Source organism: Aethalodelphis obliquidens, unplaced genomic scaffold, assembly GCF_003676395.1.
Source record: "Aethalodelphis obliquidens isolate GAN/ISIS:26980383/991018 unplaced genomic scaffold, ASM367639v1 scaffold95, whole genome shotgun sequence".
Lineage (NCBI taxonomy): Eukaryota > Metazoa > Chordata > Mammalia > Artiodactyla > Delphinidae > Aethalodelphis > Aethalodelphis obliquidens.
Genome location: NW_020838039.1, coordinates 1,614,071 through 1,633,355, shown reverse-complemented (window position 1 = coordinate 1,633,355; position 19,285 = coordinate 1,614,071). Strand labels below are relative to the sequence as shown.

General features: G+C 42.5%; 1 protein-coding gene across 11 annotated transcripts in view; it reads left to right on the top strand.

Annotated features, from left to right (window-relative positions):
• AFF1 (ALF transcription elongation factor 1) overlaps positions 1–19,285 on the top strand; it is a 207,507-nt gene that overhangs the window by 109,998 nt on the left and 78,224 nt on the right. For 6 of the 11 annotated variants that reach the window (XM_027095846.1, XM_027095841.1, XM_027095845.1 and 3 more), the window contains 2 exons: positions 5,230–5,353; positions 6,136–7,056. In XM_027095846.1, coding sequence (XP_026951647.1) covers positions 5,230–5,353; positions 6,136–7,056 — 1,045 coding nt within the window. The other 5 variants (XM_027095842.1, XM_027095840.1, XM_027095844.1 and 2 more) reach the window with 3 other exon arrangements.

Genomic DNA, 19,285 nt, shown 5'->3' with positions numbered 1-19,285 from the left:
CATTTAAGGGAACATGTGTTTTATGACTCTGAGATGCTCTGCTGGCAGGGATAATACCTGAATTGTCGATGTGTACCTCTTTGAGACTAAGGGATTATAAGCAATTATGAGTGATTGTAAATTAGCACATTTTAGCATGCCTTCTTTGTTTGTTCTATTTAATATAGCCTGAAAGCTTTACTAGCCACCGAACTGTGACTCAGAACGGAAGCTTTGGTGTCAGGCGGCTTGCACTTGAATTTTCAGGTCTACCATTTAATAGCAAGTTGATCACTGAGCCTTATTTTTTTTCACCCGGGAAACGGGATTAATCATCTCTCTCTCACAGAGTAGTTGTGAATATTAAATAGGAGGCTGATGTGATTTGCCTAAAGCTGTCCCCACTGATTTGCAGGTGCCAAGTGGGGGCTGTCCTTGGCTCTGCTGCTCTCATAATTGCTATTGTTTCTTGGTAAGCCTAAAGCGATCCATACAGCCCCCAAAGACTGTGCTCTCTTGTACTCTTCAGAACCACCTAGAAACTTGTTTAACATTCAAATATCAGGTGCCACATCTGATTGAATCAGAAACCCTGGGGGCAGGTCTCTATGATCTGTGTTTGAACAAGTCCTCCAGGTGCTTCGATGCTCACTGAAGTTTGAGAACCTCTTATCTAATGCAAAGAGCCATGTAGAAATCAGTGAAGGAGAACTTGTACAGTCGTCCCTTGGTACCTGCAGGGGACTGGTTCCAGGACTGCTGCTGACATCAAAATCCGTGGATGTTCAAGTCCCTCATATGAAATGGCCTAGTATGGTCCTTCCAAGTCTGTGAGTTCCACATCTCCAGACATGGAGGGTCAACTGTAACTCACTCTCTGTGAACAGTGACAAAGTCTGACAAGCCTGATGTTGGGGTGAGGTTATCCTGTGAGAGCAGGAATGCTTTTTTTCCTTCATACCAGAGGAAAAACTGCCACCTTTAATTAAGAGAAGTGGTTGTCAACTTGTAATTATTCAAAGGTAATTACAGAGTTTACGAATCACGTAGGACATTTACTGCTTCCTAAAGTCCCCTCATTTAAAATTCTTCCATCCACCCCCTCCTTGCTTGCACCTTGGTTTAAAAACAACAGTGGTGTGTAAGAGGCTGAACAATGGTTTACTCATGCTACTAATTGTGTTAATGTTTTTAAAATGTTTTTCCTGATTTCAAAATGGAACCAAGAAAAAGATCATGAAAAAATTTGCCTGATACTTTAACAAACCATTCCTTAAGCCATTGTAAACTTAATAATAAGTAAAAGCCAAATAAACCAGAAAGCTGCCCAGTATGACCGGCAAAACCCTGTTAGTTGCAAGGAGAAGGTAGACAGCCTAGAAGAATGAGGGCTCACAGCTTATCCTATGTCATCATCCTGGGGCTTGGACTGGTCACTTCCTGTTTCTTCTGCCGCCTTCTGCCCTGCCCAGGGGCCTTGGTGAGTGAGACCCAAGAGGGAGTTGCCCAGCAGACAGTGTGGGTGAAAGTGAGTTTCTCTCACCAAGTTTAGGCCTCATAAAACTCATCCTACCAGTGACACTTGTGATATCTTTTCCTCACCTCACTATTTTTGGGTTTCTCAATTGAAGGGTGATGGTGAATAAGAAAAAAAAATACACTCAAAGCTCATCTCAGAATTGGTATAATATTACATATGTCTGCCAGCGAAATCTGGGTGTGGCTTTTAAACTTTTTTTTTTTTTTTTTAAACTAATGAAGTAAGATCTTTAATTAAGCAGAATCCTTAATTTAGTAGAATTCCTGCCCGGTAGGAGGCCTGTGCCTCGAGTTTTGAATCCTAAAGCAGTAAGCCAGTGTTGGGAATTTCGTAAAATTGGGTTCTTCTCATTATTTTTGTAGCAGCTTTGATTATTTTGGAATAAAAATCTAGAAGTGTGCTAAAGCCTAACTGATGCTGAGACAAGGCCGAGCTGATCGATTTAGAAATACTTTAGTAATTTTAAAACCACTGTAGCTTTTCTTAAATGTGTGTGCAGTTGACAGGAAAGTTAAGCAAGGACCCCGAGCAGCCTGATAGTTGAGATGCTACTGTTACACACTCTCGCTTTTCAGTCTGGGACTGAGAATTTTGCCATTTGGGGTGCCCTTTCTGAGGGAAAGGTAGCGATTACTTGGAAGTGGGCAGAACTCTGCCTCTTAAAGCAGAGCCATAGGCCAGGAACATTCAGCAAGCAGTCAAGCTATAGAAACTCCATTGACATAACCAGCAGGAACAGACAAGGGAGAACTCCCTTTGTGGTGAGACTAGCAGAGCAGACACCCTTGCAAAGCAGCTTCCCCTTCTATGTGCATCCTGTGTGGGCTGTCTGTACCAGGTAGCTTTGCAAAAGAGAAGCTTGGGAGTTCAAGTTGCTTAGAGGACGGTTGCATGCCCTACCCCTCCCTGCAAACAAAGTGGCTGTGAAGCAAGTTTGAAGGGAAAAAATGATTTCCTGATCAACCCTCTTTTTTGGCTCCCATGGTTGGATGTTAATGTTATACATTGTGTGTGTGTGTGTTTTGAGCCAACAAGAATTACCAAAATTGGGGCTTCCCTGGTGGTGCAGTAGTTAAGAATCCACCTGCCAATGCAGGGCATGCGTGTTCTAGCCCTGGTCCATGAAGATCAGACGTGCCGTGGAGCAACTAAGCCTGTGCGCCACAACTACTGAGCCTGCGCTCTGGAGCCTGCGAGCGACAACTACTGAGCCTGTGAGCCACAACTACTGAAGCCCACGTGCCTAGAGCCTGTGCTCCGCAACAAGAGAAGCCAGTGCAATGAGAAGCTCTTGTACCGCAATGAAGAGTAGCCCCCACTCGCCACAACTAGAGAAAGCCCACGTGCAGAACGAAGACCCAACGCAGCCAAAAATAAATAAATTAAAAAACAAAAAGAATTACCAAAATCATAAAACAATTGAAAGGAATTCTTGAGTGATCAACAGGTCCATTGTGCTGCTGTCAACTAGAAATAAGTCTGTGTGAAATGTGTGAGATTCAGACTTCTTAAAGAAGACTTCATAAGCCAGTTTCTGTTTTAGTTTTTCCTAAGTGTTTTTAGTATGTTGACTAACATAAATGTTCACTTTGCTGTTCTCTTAAAATCTGATATCAAGATACCCGTCATCTAGGAAAAGTTTTTGCTATGGTGATCTAAACAGATAATTCTTTACTACATCCCAGTGAATTCAACAGGGTAGCTTAGCCTCCTGCACACACACACCTCCCCGCTTCCCACAACCTGTGGATTGAAGGGCTATGGAAATAGCAGACATTCATTTTTTAGATGATTATAATTTTTAAAAAACTGTTTTTGCACACCATGTCTTTCAGAGTTAAATTTAAAAATTACAGGTGATATACTGTAAGCATAGTGGCTGTTTTTAAATTAAAAAACATTTACTGTTTAGCTTCTATGCAAAGTACCATGCTTTAGCACCAGGAGGCAGAAAAATATGAGAGGTTCTATTATGATGGGCTTGACATTTAAGGTGAAAGGGGAGAAGGGGAGAGAACCAATCAGTATATTAAGTCAGGTGGATTTGAGAAAGTCTTTAGAGTGGGTGAAATTGGAATCACTCCCGATCTTCGCTGGTAGCTGAAAATTGGGGATAGGAGTATGTGGTTGAGAGAGACGGAGAGGAAATTCCGTGTGATTAGACTGAAAGCATCGAAGTCCAGGATATCACCGAGAAGCAGTGAGTGGTCTGGCATGACTGAAATACAGAGGTGGTTTGAGGGAGTTTTGTAGGTAAACTGGTCCTGGAAGAATGGTTATCTTTCAGTAAAAGGGGGGTCTGGGGTGGGGGTGGGTTAGAGCAAGAGGCTGCCCTTTACCGGGTGTGTTTGGGGAATGGACATGACTGTTAGGTAGAATGCATATGGTAGGCCTGCAGGGAGACAGGAAGGTAATTTCTAGGGTAGGTCTGTGCTAGATTATGGGGGAATTTTAATGCCAAAGCAAGGGTTGAGAGTTTATTCTGCAGTAGCAAAGAGCCATTGAATGCTGATTATTTTAAAATACGGATGGTGACATGAGAACCAGAGCCTTAGATCGGATTTCTCTCCTTGAGAAGGCTAAATTAGAGGGACAAGTTGTGGAGGCAGGGAGACCAGTAAGTAGGCTCTTGTCAGAGGAAGTCAGAGAAATTCTGAGAGGGCCTAGGTGCCGGGAAAGGGGTGGGGGAGCGTGTCTGACATCAGGGCTAGAATTTCTAAGGTACATAGAGCCTTGGAGAAACAGTTGAATATTTTCCAATTTATTCACATAATGTTGGGGGGAAAGATTCAATAGATACTCTAAAGCAAGTCTATGAGGACTTCTCATAGTTCTTATGTTCTTATTTTAATTAATAGTTCTTATTTTCATTATTGTTACATATCACATGTCGGGGTTGGGAGGGCGTGGCCCGAGTTGCTGACCTAAGGCAAGCCCACTTTTGGTTTGCATGCTAAAACTGCACTCTTTTGGGTTTCCAGCTTCGTGATTTGTTTGCCAGTAGATGCATTTTTAACCCCTTTGGTGCCGGGGCTGATGAGTTAGGATACATTTTTATGTGGTTTAAGTAGTGCAATCAGATTATAGTTTCTCAGTAGGTAGAGCTGACGTCTAAAATTGGATTTTCCCATCCTTGACATTTGAAATGAGAAATAAAAGTTATCTTTTCAGGTTTACATGTCAAGACTCTTCCAGTAGAGTAGGCTGAGAATAAAGTAAATGCTGTTTTGGGTGCCTGGTAATCTTTTAATTATGAAATAAGCCTTTGGATTTTAATCTTCCAAAATATAAAATACTGATCCAGGAAAACAGCCTTTTTAAAGTTCACATCCTGCTGACTCCGTCAGATGAAAAGCGTCCACCTCTACCCTGTATTTCGCAAGGCGAAAGTAAAAATATCATTAATCTTGTCTCAGTCCCACCACTGACTATAAAAGACTCTTCCATTTGGAGTCAGTCCTGAGCCATGAAGCCAGTAGCCCCGAGTGAACGCTTAGTTTTCCAGAACCAGCACGCGAAGCTGGAGGGTCGCGGCCAGCTGACTGAGGCCTTAATCTAGGAGTGGGACGAGGGACTTGGGTTTTCTTTAAACCAGCTCCCTTGTCATAGAGGCTTCCTGAGCTGTCCTTGCCTCCCTCACACGTGTACGTATGCACAGCAAAGCTTGGATACTGATAAACTTTGTTTTTGTTCTTTTGTGGCATCTGAAGCAGCTTGTACAATGAAGACAGAAACCTGCTTCGAATTAGAGAGAAGGAAAGACGCAACCAGGAAGCTCACCAAGAGAAAGAGGCATTTTCTGAAAAGATTCCCCTTTTTGGAGAGCCCTACAAGGTAATTTCTTTCTTTCTTTTTTTTTTTTTAAATTTATTTATTTTATTTATTTTTGGCTACATTGGGTTCTTCGTTGCTGCGCGGGCTTTCTCTAGTTGGGGCAAGCAGGGGCTACTCTTCGTTGCGGTGTGCGGGCTTCTCATTGCAGTGGCTTGTCTTGTTGCGGAGCATGGGCTCTAGGCGCGTGGGCTTCAGTAGTTGCAGCACGCGGGCTCAGTAGTTGTGGCGTGTGGGCTCTAGAGCACAGGCTCAGTAGTTGTAGCGCACGGGCTTAGTTGCTTCCGCAGCATGTGGGATCTTCCCTGACCATGGCTGGAACCCGTGTCCCCTGCATTGGCAGGTGGATTCTTAACCACAGCACCACCAGGGAAGTCCTACAAGGTAATTTCTTGAATATGAGAAAGTCTGATTTATCACCATATTTGACTTCATGATGAAAGTGAGTTTGAACAAGGGTCACACTTGTGAAAATAAGACAACTTATCCTAGAGATCGTTTTTGAAAACAAAATATGAAAATCTTCTGAACCTCGGTAAGTCAAAATTACCAAAGTTTGTGGTTTTCTTTTGTAATGTTCGTCTCCTGTATTTAGTAATATTTGTCCGTGGCAGGCTTCTCAGCAGGGGAATTGAGTCGAAATTGCATGTTAAATTCGGTGTTACACATTAAATTGAGGTGTTTCTTTTCTAATGGCATTATGTAACATGGTTTACTAAACAATGGTTTTCCTCCCCCTCTTTTTCCCCCTCAATATCTAACTCTGCTGTCTTTTCTTTTTTTAGACAGAAAAAGGTGATGAGCTATCCAGTCGAATACAGAACATGCTGGGAAACTATGAAGAGGTGAAGGAGTTCCTTAGTACCAAGTCCCACCCTCAACGCTTGGATGCTTCTGAAAATAGGTTGGGAAAGCCAAGATACCCCTCATTTCCTGAGAAGGGGAGCAGCATTCCATCTCACTCCTTCCACACTAGTGTCCACCACCAGCCTATTAATACTCCTGCCTCTGGACTACTTCCTATTGGTACCATTAGCCACAACCCAAAGATGGCGCAGCCAAGAATGGAACCAATGCCAGGTCTCCATGTCAAAAGCTATGGCCCACCGGACACCCAGCACATGACCCAAGATCGCCTTGGTCAGGAGGGGTACAGCTCTAGTCATCACAAAAAGGGTGACCGCGGGGCTGATGGAGACCACTGTGCTTCAATGACAGACTCGGCTCCAGAGAGGGAGCTTTCTCCTTTGTTCTCTTTGCCTTCCCCAGTCCCCCCTTTGTCACCTGTACATTCCAACCAGCAGACTCTTCCCAGGACGCAAGGAAGCAACAAGGTTCACAGCAGTAACAGTAACAATAAAGGCTACTGTCCGGCCAAGTCTCCCAAGGACCTACCGGTAAAGGTCCATGATAAAGAGACCCTTCAAGACAGTTCAGTAGCAGTTGCCAGCCTTGGGGTAGCCCCTCCCCAGCCACCTTCTCAGACTTTCCCCCCACCCCCCCTCCCCTCAAAAAGCCTTGCAATGCAGCAGAAGCCCACAGCTTATGTCCGGCCCATGGATGGTCAAGATCAGGCTCCTAGTGAGTCTCCTGAACTGAAACCACTGCCGGAGGACTACCGACAACAGAGTTTCGAAAAAACAGACTTAAAAGTGCCTGCCAAAGCCAAGCTCACTAAGCTGAAAATGCCTTCTCAGTCAGTCGAGGTGAGTGGACGTTCGTATCTGAGGCAATTCCAGTGTGAAGAAAGATTTGAGGTGGAAGTTTCTGGAGGTTTAGGGGCAGGGGTGTCAGTAGCCTTTGTTCAGGAAGATTCCTTTCTGGCTTTAGGATCTTGTTGACCCACAAGAAACTCAGGTCTGAAGTGAATTACTGATGACAGATATTGAAATGTGATTTGTAGAAAGTTAAAAAATCTTTTTATTGAGCCATGATTTACATACAGTAAAATATAGAGACGGGAAGAGGATAGTTTGCTCTGTTTTGAAAAATGGATACACCTGAAAAATGGATACACCTATACAACCCACAACCCAATTGAGGCAGAGGACATTTCTAGGATGAGAGTTTCAGGAAGGTTTTGAGCTGTCTTTGATTTTTGGGGGCTTTGGGGAACACTGACTTCTTTAAAGACACTGTAAAGAAAAAAATTTTTTTTGGTTAATACTTCCTCAGCCCCAGTTAGTTTTTCCTGAGATCCAAACCATAAAAAAGTGAAAACAATAGGTCAAAATGTTGGAGGAGTATTAATTTTTAAAGATTTGTCCCCTATAAATTATAAGAAACTGTGAAACTGAATTTCTGTTCTAATATATTTTATTTACCACCTACAAAAGAAGAGTGGAGGTGTGATGACATCTCATTTGAGAGAGTCACAAATATAGAATATTATTCAACTGTGGCTTTTTCAAGTAAACAACATACTTTATCTTTTTAAACAAAGGAAAAATTCCTTTTTCTGCTCCTTTGACAAATGGCAACGTGGTGTTTGAATGAGAAGAATCAGAGCACACATTCTATCACTGAAATTCTAAATTAACACCGGTTACTCAAATTCAGATTTGTAGTGCAAAGTGAAATGTTTGAAGTGAATTTATTTTAGCGCTTATCTGTTAAGGTAAAGTCTGTGGTTGAGTTACATCAATTGTATAAACATTCTAATTTGCATATCCAGTCCTCAAAGACTTGTATGTGCATCCAGATACCAGCTTTACATCAGTTTTACATAGTGCTAGAAGGCAAAATTCCTTAAGGTTTAAAAAAAGAAAGAAAAAAAAATTCCAGGATCCATAGCTGGAAAGATAACCCTTATCTTGAAGGAGGAAAATCTGTTCCTTTGTGGTGTCAGCTTTTGGTTTAGAAGAGGTTAGGGTTCTGTCCATAGTCAGCTGTTGAGCTGGAGTGTCTCTGGATGTCTTCAGAATGTGACTGGTTTGGAGGCTGAGGAAAAATTGGAAAGGAGTAAAGCACGTGGTAGAAATGACCAAGATGGCAGAACAATCCCTATAACCCTGTAAGCTATGCAGATTCACTGCAATGAGCCATTTATTGAACATTTTGTGCTCTGTTGGGTGGTAGGGGTAGGGAACAGAATGAAGGTGGAGAAGAATAAAGTGAGATCTTCCCACCTCCTATGGTCAGTCAGCCTACCTTATAATTCAGAAAGAACTTAATGGAATTTTCTTTATTTATCAAATAAGGTCTGTTATATTTTCCTAGTTTAAAAAGAAAAAAAAGGTAAGGGGACAATTTAACATGTTTTCTTTAAAAAGAAAACTAAGCAACTAAAAATTGCTTTAAAACAATTCTAAGACCAATTAGCAAATATTTGCATTGCCTACCAAATACCCAACCATATGTATAAGCACAGAGTGGGATGCCAGGGAAGTACTGGTCCCTGCCCCAGAGAGATGACAGTCTAGCGTGGAGATCAGCCTACACATGTGAAACAATCAGAGAACTGTCTGCTACTAGGTGCATAGAGAAAGTTTCAAACATCAGCCTTAAGACAGTGAACCCATGTAAATTCAGCCAACAGGTTTTCTGGTAGACCTTTTAGGTTAGAGGATCCCGGTTAACCTTTTGCTTTCCTGGTGAAAAAAAGATAAGGTGAGTTGAGATTTCTCCAGGGTTTTACAGCTTCTCAGATTTAATACATATTTCAAACATAGGACCACATTAGATGGTCCTTGCATATTTTCTGAGTGGACAGTTGAACAAAATCATTCATAGATGTGGTAAGAGAATGGGATTTTCTTGGCTTTTTTTGACCTGCTGTCAACAATTGAGTAGATGTAAACATTTCATCTTCGGCCTGTGTTTGCAGTCAACCTTCATTTTAACATGATGGCTCCCTCTGGCCTCTAATCAGTGTTCTGAGGCCAGTGGCAGCTGTGGTGCTAACTGCCTTGGAGCCCCTGGGTGGTGTTGGTGGCATGGGAGGATGGAGCTGAGGGGTCAGGCAGATGGAGGGCTCTGGGCAAAGAACTTGTAATGAAGGGGGAGTAAGTCTGGGAAACAGGGATATTGGTGCTTTCCGGCGAGCGTTTAGATTTGGTTTAGTAAGATCTCATGTTTCACAGACTTACCATTAATTTTCTGTTTGTAGACCCAATAAAATGGCTATTTTTTTAAGGTTTTAAAAACATGTAGGGGCTTACCTGGTGGCTCAGTGGTTAAGAATCCGCCTGCCAATGCAGGGGACATGGGTTCAAGCCCTCGTCCGGGAAGATCCCACATGCCACGGAGCAACTAAGCCCGTGCGCCACAACTACTGAGCCTGCGCTCTGGAGCCCGTGCTCCGCAACAGGAGAAGCCACCGCAATGAGAAGCCCGTGCACAGCAACGAAGACCCAGTGCAGCCAAAAATAAATAAATAAAATAAATAAATATATTTTTAAAAAAGCATTTTTAAAAAACCATGTAGATTGGATTTTAAAAATCTCAAATTAAAAAAAGTATATATATATTTTTGGCTGTGTCGGGTCTTAGTTGTAGCACGTGGGATCTTTAGTTGTGGCATGCGGGCTCTTTATTAGTTGTCAGATTTTAATATTCTGGTGAGTCAAAGGAAAGCATAGAGGTGGGGGACAGCAAAAGTGGGGAATTAACCCCAGAGCAGGTAAATTCTGAATATAGAACCGGAATAGTAGCAATATCTTGGGCTGCTTGTGGCATTGGGGCAGAAGGATAGAGAATGCCAGGGTGGAAGGGGAAGTTGGCTGTTGGTAGAGCCATGGGAAGGGGCATGGGGATAGCTAAGTGGTTTTCCTTTATTTGCTGAATTTGTCCTAAGGCAAGTCCTAGGAGGTTTTCTTTCCTGGCATTCTGAGTGTGTGGGTTTTGTGGTTTGTTTCATTGCTCCCCTCCCCCACTGCTTCCATCAAACAGTATTTTAAAAAAATGGACCAAGATGGGAAAGTCATCTTGTCTGTCTGGCACTCCTTTATTCTCAAGCCACATACGTATGAGTTCCTTGCTATTTTCTGTCCTTTCACTTCATGGGAAACACTTGGTTTGTGTATTTTAGTTGGTTCTCCTAAATAATGGTATTCCTTTCTGGGATAAGTGATGCTCACTGTTAACACTTAGTCTTTCCTAAAATCCTACAGGAAAAAAATTATCAAAAGGTCAACATTCTGACTAAATAGAGGCTAGAGCACACAGTGTGCACTGGATTTTTCTCTGGGCATGTTGGTTTTAGTTTTGTGTCAACTGGAAGATGTATAGCATCTTGAAATGACCCATCTGAGGCTATAACCAGGACTCCACGATCTCACATGGATGCCTTCCAGCTGTAGAGTTGCCACATCAGAGACCGAATTGCCCAAACGGAAGGCTGAGATTCCTTGTAGCTCTTTCTACCGGAAGTTAACAAATGGGAGTGAGAGGAAAACCAAGGCATCTCTGTGTGAGCGTTCCTGAGTGTGGACCCTGGACTGGAGTGGATGTGCTTAGAGGCAGATAGGCATTTTACTGAAAGGGAGAAATGGATTAAGTTGAGGTGGGCATATTAAATTGTATACTGGATTTAGAATATTAGAATTTTAAGGGTAAACCTACAGCCCTTTCATGTTGTAAATAAAGCCTAGAAAGGTGAGGTCACTTAATTTTGCTACAGTTTAGTTAGTAGCAGAGCCAGAGTTAGAATTCTCAGTTCTGTGATCTTTCTACCTCTGCTTGTTAAGTATGTATGGAGACCATAGGAGGATCTTGAGCATGGGAGTGATATATCTACTTTCTCTTTCTGAAAAAGATCATTCTGGCTCCTGGGTGGAGAATGGCTTGGAGGGGCAAGGGTGGCAGAAGTAGGGAGGCCAGCTAGGGGGTGGGAAATGACGATGGCTTGGCGTAGGATAATAGCAGTGGACATGGTGAGAAGTGGATAGATTCCAAATATATTGGGCAGGGGAGTAATAGGGCTTTGTGATTGACTGGAGGTGGGAGTGGGCCTGAGGTGCGAGGGAAAGTGAGGCATTAAGGAAGGTCCTACTGGAAAGGTGTGGATGGTGGGATGATACCTGCTCCTGAGATGGAGCTGACCTGGGTGGAACAGGTTTAGAGGGAAAACCAGGATGCTCTGGATGGATCACATACTAAGTTTGAGATGCTGTTATATATCCAGGTAGACATGACAAGTTGGCAGTCATCAGTAGTAGATCAGCCCAGGGAAAATGATGTTTGGATGTTTGTGGCGGGGTAAGAATCACAGGAGTGGAGATAAACGAAATGGAGCCAGCATTCAGTTAGCACACAGCACAAGTTAGTCAAGTCAGGAAAATAGGCAAGAGAGTAACAAACCACTCCAAGGAGAAGTCCGGGAAGGGGGTGTCTCAGCACAAGCAGCGGTCTGTCTAGCAACCGTCTCGGTCCAGCAGTGGTCTCGGGACAAGCTTGAGTGCGAAGTAGCCCTCTGCTTGGACAGAGCCTCCAGCAGTGCCCACGTGGAACAGCTCTCAGCAGGGGGAAATTGGGTCCTCCAGGGAAGAACCTTCAGTTGCTCAGCTCAGTGGGCTCATTTTAAGGAGTTTATCAGTGGGTGTAATGGTCTTACTCTAAGACATTCATAGTCCTATGGTAGACTTTTCAAAACAACTAATACAGAAGTTCACATTGGCCACTGGGACTCCATTTTGAACTACTTAACATAGCTTAAATCCTGTAAGTTTCACACAAGATGAGTAGAAATCATAACACAAAAGAAATCTCATCTTAATACTGGGAATAATAAATTTGGGCTGTGTTTGCCTGTGATGGGTATTTAAAGCTTTGGGACCAGGCAGGTGTAGCTGAGAAGGCCCTAAACCAGGCCCTCCCTGGCTTAGCTTTACCTGTGGCAAGGGCAGGAGCGGGAAGAAATGGGGTCCTGCTGGGTCTTCAGAAGCAGAAATTGAAGATCATCTTGAAAACTTGAGAATCTGCTTATAAATTAGGGGAAGTTATAGGTTTCTGTTTTTTCACTTAGGGTTTGAAGTGTACGTGTAAATAATACAATTACCTTAATTTAAGCAAATAAGTCACTGGATCCTAGCAGAATTTACCGTCAATTTAAATTTGCTACTGCTTCTACTTCCTTATATGGCCCTACTCCATTGCCCTCCAGAGAAATCTGGCTTTCAGTCCTGATGGTTTCTGATTTCTGCAGAGCAATTGCTCTTTTCCTTGTGGCCTCTCATGACATCATTTGGGAACATTTTCTGATACCAAATCCTTCCACCTAATTTCCAAGACTCAGGTGTCACCTGCAGCTGTGAATTCATTGTTGGACTACTTTGACTCACGGCAACTCTTAAATTATGCCTTCCGTTTTCAATAAACTGCCAGCCTAATAGAGTGAAGTAATCCACAGTGGAAAACTGTGATAGTGATTCACTTTGCATTCATGTATGCAAACAATCTTTCCTACTTTCTTATTTAGCTTTCTTATCTTAAATCCTGAAACGAGGAACTTCCCCATTATGAAATGATCTAACCCTTCAAGAGGTGCACTTTCGGTGTGTCGGTGGTGTATATCCTGCTGATGAGTCACTCAAAATATAGTTAAGCTCCCTCTCTCCCATATATATCATCAGTTCAGCAACTTTTAACTAAAATTTTTAGAGTACCTACTGTATGGCAGGCCTAATGCTGGGGATGGGGGGTGGTTACAATGGCGGGGAAACCCCAGATGATTCCAGTCCTCTTGGACCTTAATTATCTAGTTAGAAACTGACTCTGTTTAAGTAACCACTCAGATCAATGTGTAAGAACTTTGGCAAGTTCTATAAAGGAATCTATAAACTATTATAAGATTAATAAAGGGGTGTTGTGGCTTAGAATGTAGGAGCTTAGGGAAGAATTCTCTGGGGAAGTATTGAGTGAGACCTGAATGGTGAGTAGAAGTGAAAAATGTGAGGGGTTGTCTGAGTCCATTCGGACTGCTATAACAAAGTACCACAGACTGCGTAGCTTGTAAGCAACAGAAATTTATTTCTCACAGTTCTGGAGGCTGGATGTCCAAGATCAAGGCACCAGTATGGTCATGGTCTCGTGAGGACTCTCTTCAGAGTTCCCAGCCGGTGCCTTCCTGCTGTGTCCTTACATGGTGGGAGGGGCTAGGACTTTCTCTCTGGAACTTCTTTTATAAGGCATTAATCCCATTAGTGAGTGCTCTACCCTCATGACTTAAACATCTCCCAAAGGCCCCCACCTCTTACTATCATCACCTTTGGGTTAGGTTTTCGGTCTGAATTTTGGGGACACATAAATATTCAGACTACAGTAGGTGTGTTAGAAGTTAAACAGCATCAGTATTCCAAGCAGAGGGAAAGTATATGCTAGTGGTTTATGCCACATGATATACAGAGACCATTATAAGTTTTCTTGGGTTCTAAACCCAGTACTGTAGGTCAAATGGAATTTGTGCATTCATTCTGTGCATTCATTCTGAAACTTGGTGGCAAGTCTGAATCACCTGGGGGAAGCCTGTTAAAAATACAAATGGTTAAAAATAAAAATTCCCAGGTCCCATCGTAGGAGATTGATTCAGCAAGTATACAGGTGGGCTCAAGTACCTGTAGCTGATTCTCATGAGGTTTCTTCTAGAGCCTGGAAATGAAAACTGTTCCAGAAGAGCTGATAACAGGCCACAAGGAGTTAGAGAAGGGCTCCCTTCCCACTGGTTCTGGAGTCTCCCTTGTGGGCCCTCAGACAAAATGATCACCTGAATTGATGGGACTACTTGTCCTGAGCAGGACGTGAGAGAAGCCTCAGGGAAGAAATAAGAGAATAGGGCCCCTGGAACTACATACACTCTTCCTCTACAGCTCATGTTTTTTTTTTTTTCTTCTTTGGGTCCCCAACATTTTCAAGCTCATGGGGAAAGTAAGATTCTGATACAGCCTTATCTAGCTTCTTCACTCAGTTTTCTAAAAATGTTTTTATTGCAGTAGTTCTTTATTGGAAATTTAAGTTAGATTCCATGAGCTAGAGCTCAGGTAACTTGGGCAGACCTATGTGACTTAAATGTTTGTTGGGAAAATGATAGCAAGGTTTTCTGTGTGCACAGTTCCCTAACGATGTTGAGTGTCTGGGCAGAATACGTCCTATCTACAAGAAATAATGAATAGCAATAACCTGTATCTGCTTGGAGGATGGCTAAATTTTAGACCCCAAAATATCTAAATATAGAAGTTTAAAAATAGTGGCAAAAGACTGACAGAAGTTTTAGAGCAGAAGTTGCAGGCAGCCTGAGGGCTAGACTGGACCTGCAGACTATTTTGTTTTGCCTGTATAATGTGTTTTTCTTTTTTCTTTTTCTTTCTTTCTTTTTTTTTTTTGTCCTCCCTCTGAGCCAATATTTACAAACTGGAGAATTCTGGTGAAAAATCAGATTTTCAGTTTCACCAGCTAGAGCAGAGTAGATGCTGCCACCTTTAATTTCCTGATCCTGGCAAGTTTTTTTTGAGTTTGAAGAAACACTTTAAACTCTGAAGGAAACATTTTAAGTAATATAGGCAAAATATTTTTGGAAGAGCTCCAGAAATTGCTGGAAATGGGTTAGTGCAGAGAACAGAATTGTTTATAGAAGCAAGAAGAAAGCCTGCGATCGAACCTGGAACATCTTTTTGGGTGGTATTAATTGGAGTTGCTTTCCTTGTACGTTTTACTTTCCATTCCTTCTCAAAACGCCAGAAGTACATTTGGTACCAGGATAAGAAATTCCTGTTCCTCCTTGTTGTTTTCACACTTGAGATGTTTGTGGAGGGTTATTGGATCCCCCCTGGGTCCCTCATGCTGTGCCTCTGCCAGAATGGAGACATTCACCGCTTCAGAATCTTTCCAGGCTGTGCGCTCTCCCAGGCTCTCATGTGCCACCCGAGTCATTTTAGCTCCTCTCTAGATTAATTGTGTTTTATTCTCAGCCAACTGATAATCTTCAGGGACAGAAAACCAGATATTCCGAGGGGAGTCCTGCTGGCGACTGAGTTAGTGGTTTTGATTTGGGCTGTTTTGGTGGGGGTGGCCAATATGCATGAGATATTTCAGCCGAATTCTTTTTAAGAGAGGATTCTGGTTCATGTTATCATAACAAGTTTGTTTTTTTGTTTGTTTGTTTTTGGCCATGCATTTCTCCTCTCCATTTGCCAAGATCTATTTGAAAATCATTTTCCAAGGTTAACTCTGCGGTGTGTTCACATTTTCTAAGAACTTTCTAAGCAGTTAGTTTTACATTGATATTGTTCCTTTTTTAATCGTTGAAAGCCCTAGGTCGACCATTTTTCCCCCCTGCCAGATGTTCAGGGTCCACACACACCATTAGATTTCTCTTGAACTTCATTTTATTCCCTATTTAAGCTTGGCCTACTTTTTCTCTGCTTTTTTCCATCCCCCTAACCCTGTGGTAATTTGTCAAGCCCATTCTAATCTCCTTAATCCCTTTGGCTGAAAGGTTTTGAGGTTTAATGTTTTAATCTAGGGGCCTTAGTATTTAAGTAATTAGAGGTCCTATTTCTAGCTCTGTCCCTCAGATAAATCACCTTAGGGTTTTTTTGTTCCAATTTACAAAAAATAGAACTCCGAAAATTCATATTGGGCAAGATCGAAGCTTTGAACTGCACTGTATGAATTAAGAAAGGAAAGTAAATATTCTGTGCTATTCAGAGTCCCCGTACTCATTCTTACCAGCTCAGGCTTTATGGATTCTTTTCCTTGCAGCTCAATTTTTTAAATATTCTACCCCAAAGCAAACGTTTGCTATTGCATTTTAGAGAAGAAATTTTTAATAGAATTTCACGCTATAATTAGAGTGTATGTTACTTCCAACATTTTTTTCTCCTCATGCCTGAGAACATGTTAATTTGGGGAAAAAAAAATTTTTTTCCTATTACCAAATAATCTGGACATTCTTACAAAATGTTAAAAAAAATCTTTCCTGTCAGGAAAAATTTAGTCATAGAAGGATTCACTTTTTGCATTCTAGGTTTCTGCCATTTTGGTCAACAATATTTGAACACCCACTAGATACAGAGGGGAGCTGATAGGAGAGAAAGACACTTGACAGTACATTTATTACATAGTGTAAAAAATACAAAGTATAATCAGTATGAAAAGGTAATATGGAACTACTAATTATAGTCATATAATGCTCACACTGTTCTCTAGTGCACTTTGTGATAGGAACTGTTCCAAATGCTTTATGTGAATCAACTTAATCCTCACAGCCATCCCAGGTGGTAAGCACTGTTACTGTGGCTGTTTTACTGAGAGATTTACAGAGGTGCAGAAAGATTCATTTGTTCAAGTTTACCCAGGCCTTAAGTGCTGGATCTGGAATCCATATCCAAGTAGTTTGGCTCCAATCCATGCCCTTAACTATGACACCTACATTATATTGCTTTTCATTTTTTTTTAGAGTTGACTTTGGAAGCACTTTGGTTGGGTATTGACGAAAATGCATTCCAGGCTAAAGGATTGAGAGAAAAGACATAGAGGCAAGAAACGGTGCAAGATTTAGTAGGGGTAGCTGGGCCTTTGGTTCAAGGAGATCTGGTAGAGGCAAAGGAACTTGACCTCACTGTGTTGTCAGTTTATCCTTCTGTGGGGCTGCTGGATGCAGAGTCATCCATATGAAGTGCTTAAAACAGTACTGGGTACATAGGAAGAGCTCAGTAGGTGGTGGTAGGAGTGATTAGAGTTAAAATTTGAGCTGGGCTTTAAGGAACAAGGTAGGGCTATCAAAATGAGCAGGTAGAGTTGCTGAGGAGACAGGAAGACCCGAAACAGGCTCCCGTGTATTGGAGTACCCTTGAGCATGTGGGTGGGATCAGATCAAAGGGATCACGAATGCCCAGTTACGATGTTCTAGGTGAATAAAGCCCTAAACATTTGATTTTCAAGTGTTAGACAAATGAAGAGCCTAGGGAAAGAAAGCATTTGCTTGGGGGTTGTTGAACTTTTAAAAACTGGTTTGCCAAGGTGAGGAGCCACCGACCGCCCTTCCCATCCCTGCCTGATGGCACAGGGGCATCCTGCTCACCCCTGAAGAGCAGCTTTCCCATAGTTTGGCAACCCCTGGTGTAAATATTTCATTTTATAAAAGCTTATGCTCTCGGAAATACTTTACTGCCTCCCCCCAATACATCCCCCCCCTTTTAATTCCCAGAGCACTTGCTTATTCCCTCTTGATTGTCACAGCAACCTCGTGAGTTAGGCAGGGCAGTTGGCACGAATCACCATTTTACATGCCATGGAACTGAGTCTCTAAGAAGTTTAATGATTTAAGTTCATAAGTGGTAGAGCTGGGGGCACGAAACCAGGACCCTTAACTTCTAGTTCCAGTAGTCTTTCTGCCACACAGTGTGTTTTCTGTGGAGTCATAACCCTTTGAGTAACACTTTTTTTTTTTTTTTTGCGGTACGCAGGCCTCTCACTGTTGTGGCCTCTCCTGTTGCGGAGCACAGGCTCCGGATGCGCAGGCTCAGCGGCCATGGCTCACGGGCCCAGCCGCTCCACGGCATGTGGGATCCTCCCGGACCAGGGCACGAACCCGTGTCCCCTGCATCGGCAGGCAGACTCTCAACCACTGCGCCACCAGGGAAGCCCTCCAGTTGCTTTCTTGTCTCTCCAGGCTTGGGTTGTGACCCTCCTGCCCATGTCTCCCAGCCCCCCTGCTGTCACCCAGGCCCTTTAGCGAGGATTTTCCCCTGTGCTCCTGGTGCCCACACCTCCAGTCTCAGCACTTCTCCTTGGCATTGTCCTCTGTGTGTTTCTCCAGGTGGGAAATGCTTTGAGGGTGGGGTCATTTGTCTCACACTTGTTGGTCCTTTGTGTATAGCACAGGTGAGGACTGGGGAAAATGGGGCTATTTCTTGCACTGTGCTCAGCTTGAGAGTTCTTACCCTGTTCACTTTGATCTGGAGTCTGAAAGATAACCTCTAATAAATGTTGGAGCAGAGGGGGAAAACTATTTGATGTGAGACTGAATCTTCTATTTTAGGACACTTAGATGGGAAGAAGCCACTAAATTCAATAATTTTTTAGAGGAATTGTTTGACTTACCATTTTCAGCCTATTTATTTCCCAGGTAATTTTAGGTATTGTTATGTGTGGATTTGAAAATAAGCAACATAATCTTATTACTAGGTGTTCTCAGTAGAGTTCCAGCCTTTAAGGTTCCAGCCTTTGCTGTGCTTTTCAGTACTGAGTTTAGAGATTAATCAGGTGGTTTTATGTACTATAAGAGTTGGAAAGTAATGGTTTTTTATGTATCTGTCGTGTATATAGGTGTTTTCCTCTGTACTAAGTAAGACACCAGATTTCCTTTAGTATATGGGACGAAGTGAGACAGTAGCATTGACATATATACCCTACCAAATGTAAAATAGATAGCTAGTGGGAAGCTGCTGCATAGCACAGGAAGATCAGGTCGGTGCTTTGTGATGACCTAGACGGGTGGGATAGGGAGGGTGGGAGGGAGTCTCAAGAGAGAGTGGGTATGGGGATATATGTATACATATAGCTGATTCACTTTGTTGCACAGCAGAAACTAACACAACATTGTAAAGCATTTATACTCCAATAAAGATGTGAAAAAAAATAAAAGAAATATATAAGTGGTACTTACATTAAAATTGCTGTTAGTCTCAAAGGATTCTCAATTTTGAATATTTTGCCATTGAGTGATTCACATTTTTGGGAATGAGCCAGCCATTTTGGGTAGAGGCAGTAGCTCCTCTAGACCACTTGGGTATCATTAATTGGTATCCTAGTAACTTAAGAATTATTGACCCTGAAAATGCCCAACTGGCAGCCTGGGTTTAATTTTCTGGTAAGATTAATTATCTTGCAGTAAAGGGTAAAACAGAGACACCAGGGTCCTTTATGTCCCTTATGTTCTCTCAAGATTCCAGTGAATTAGTTGCTAAGACGAGGGAAAACACTGGTGGTGTTGTTCTG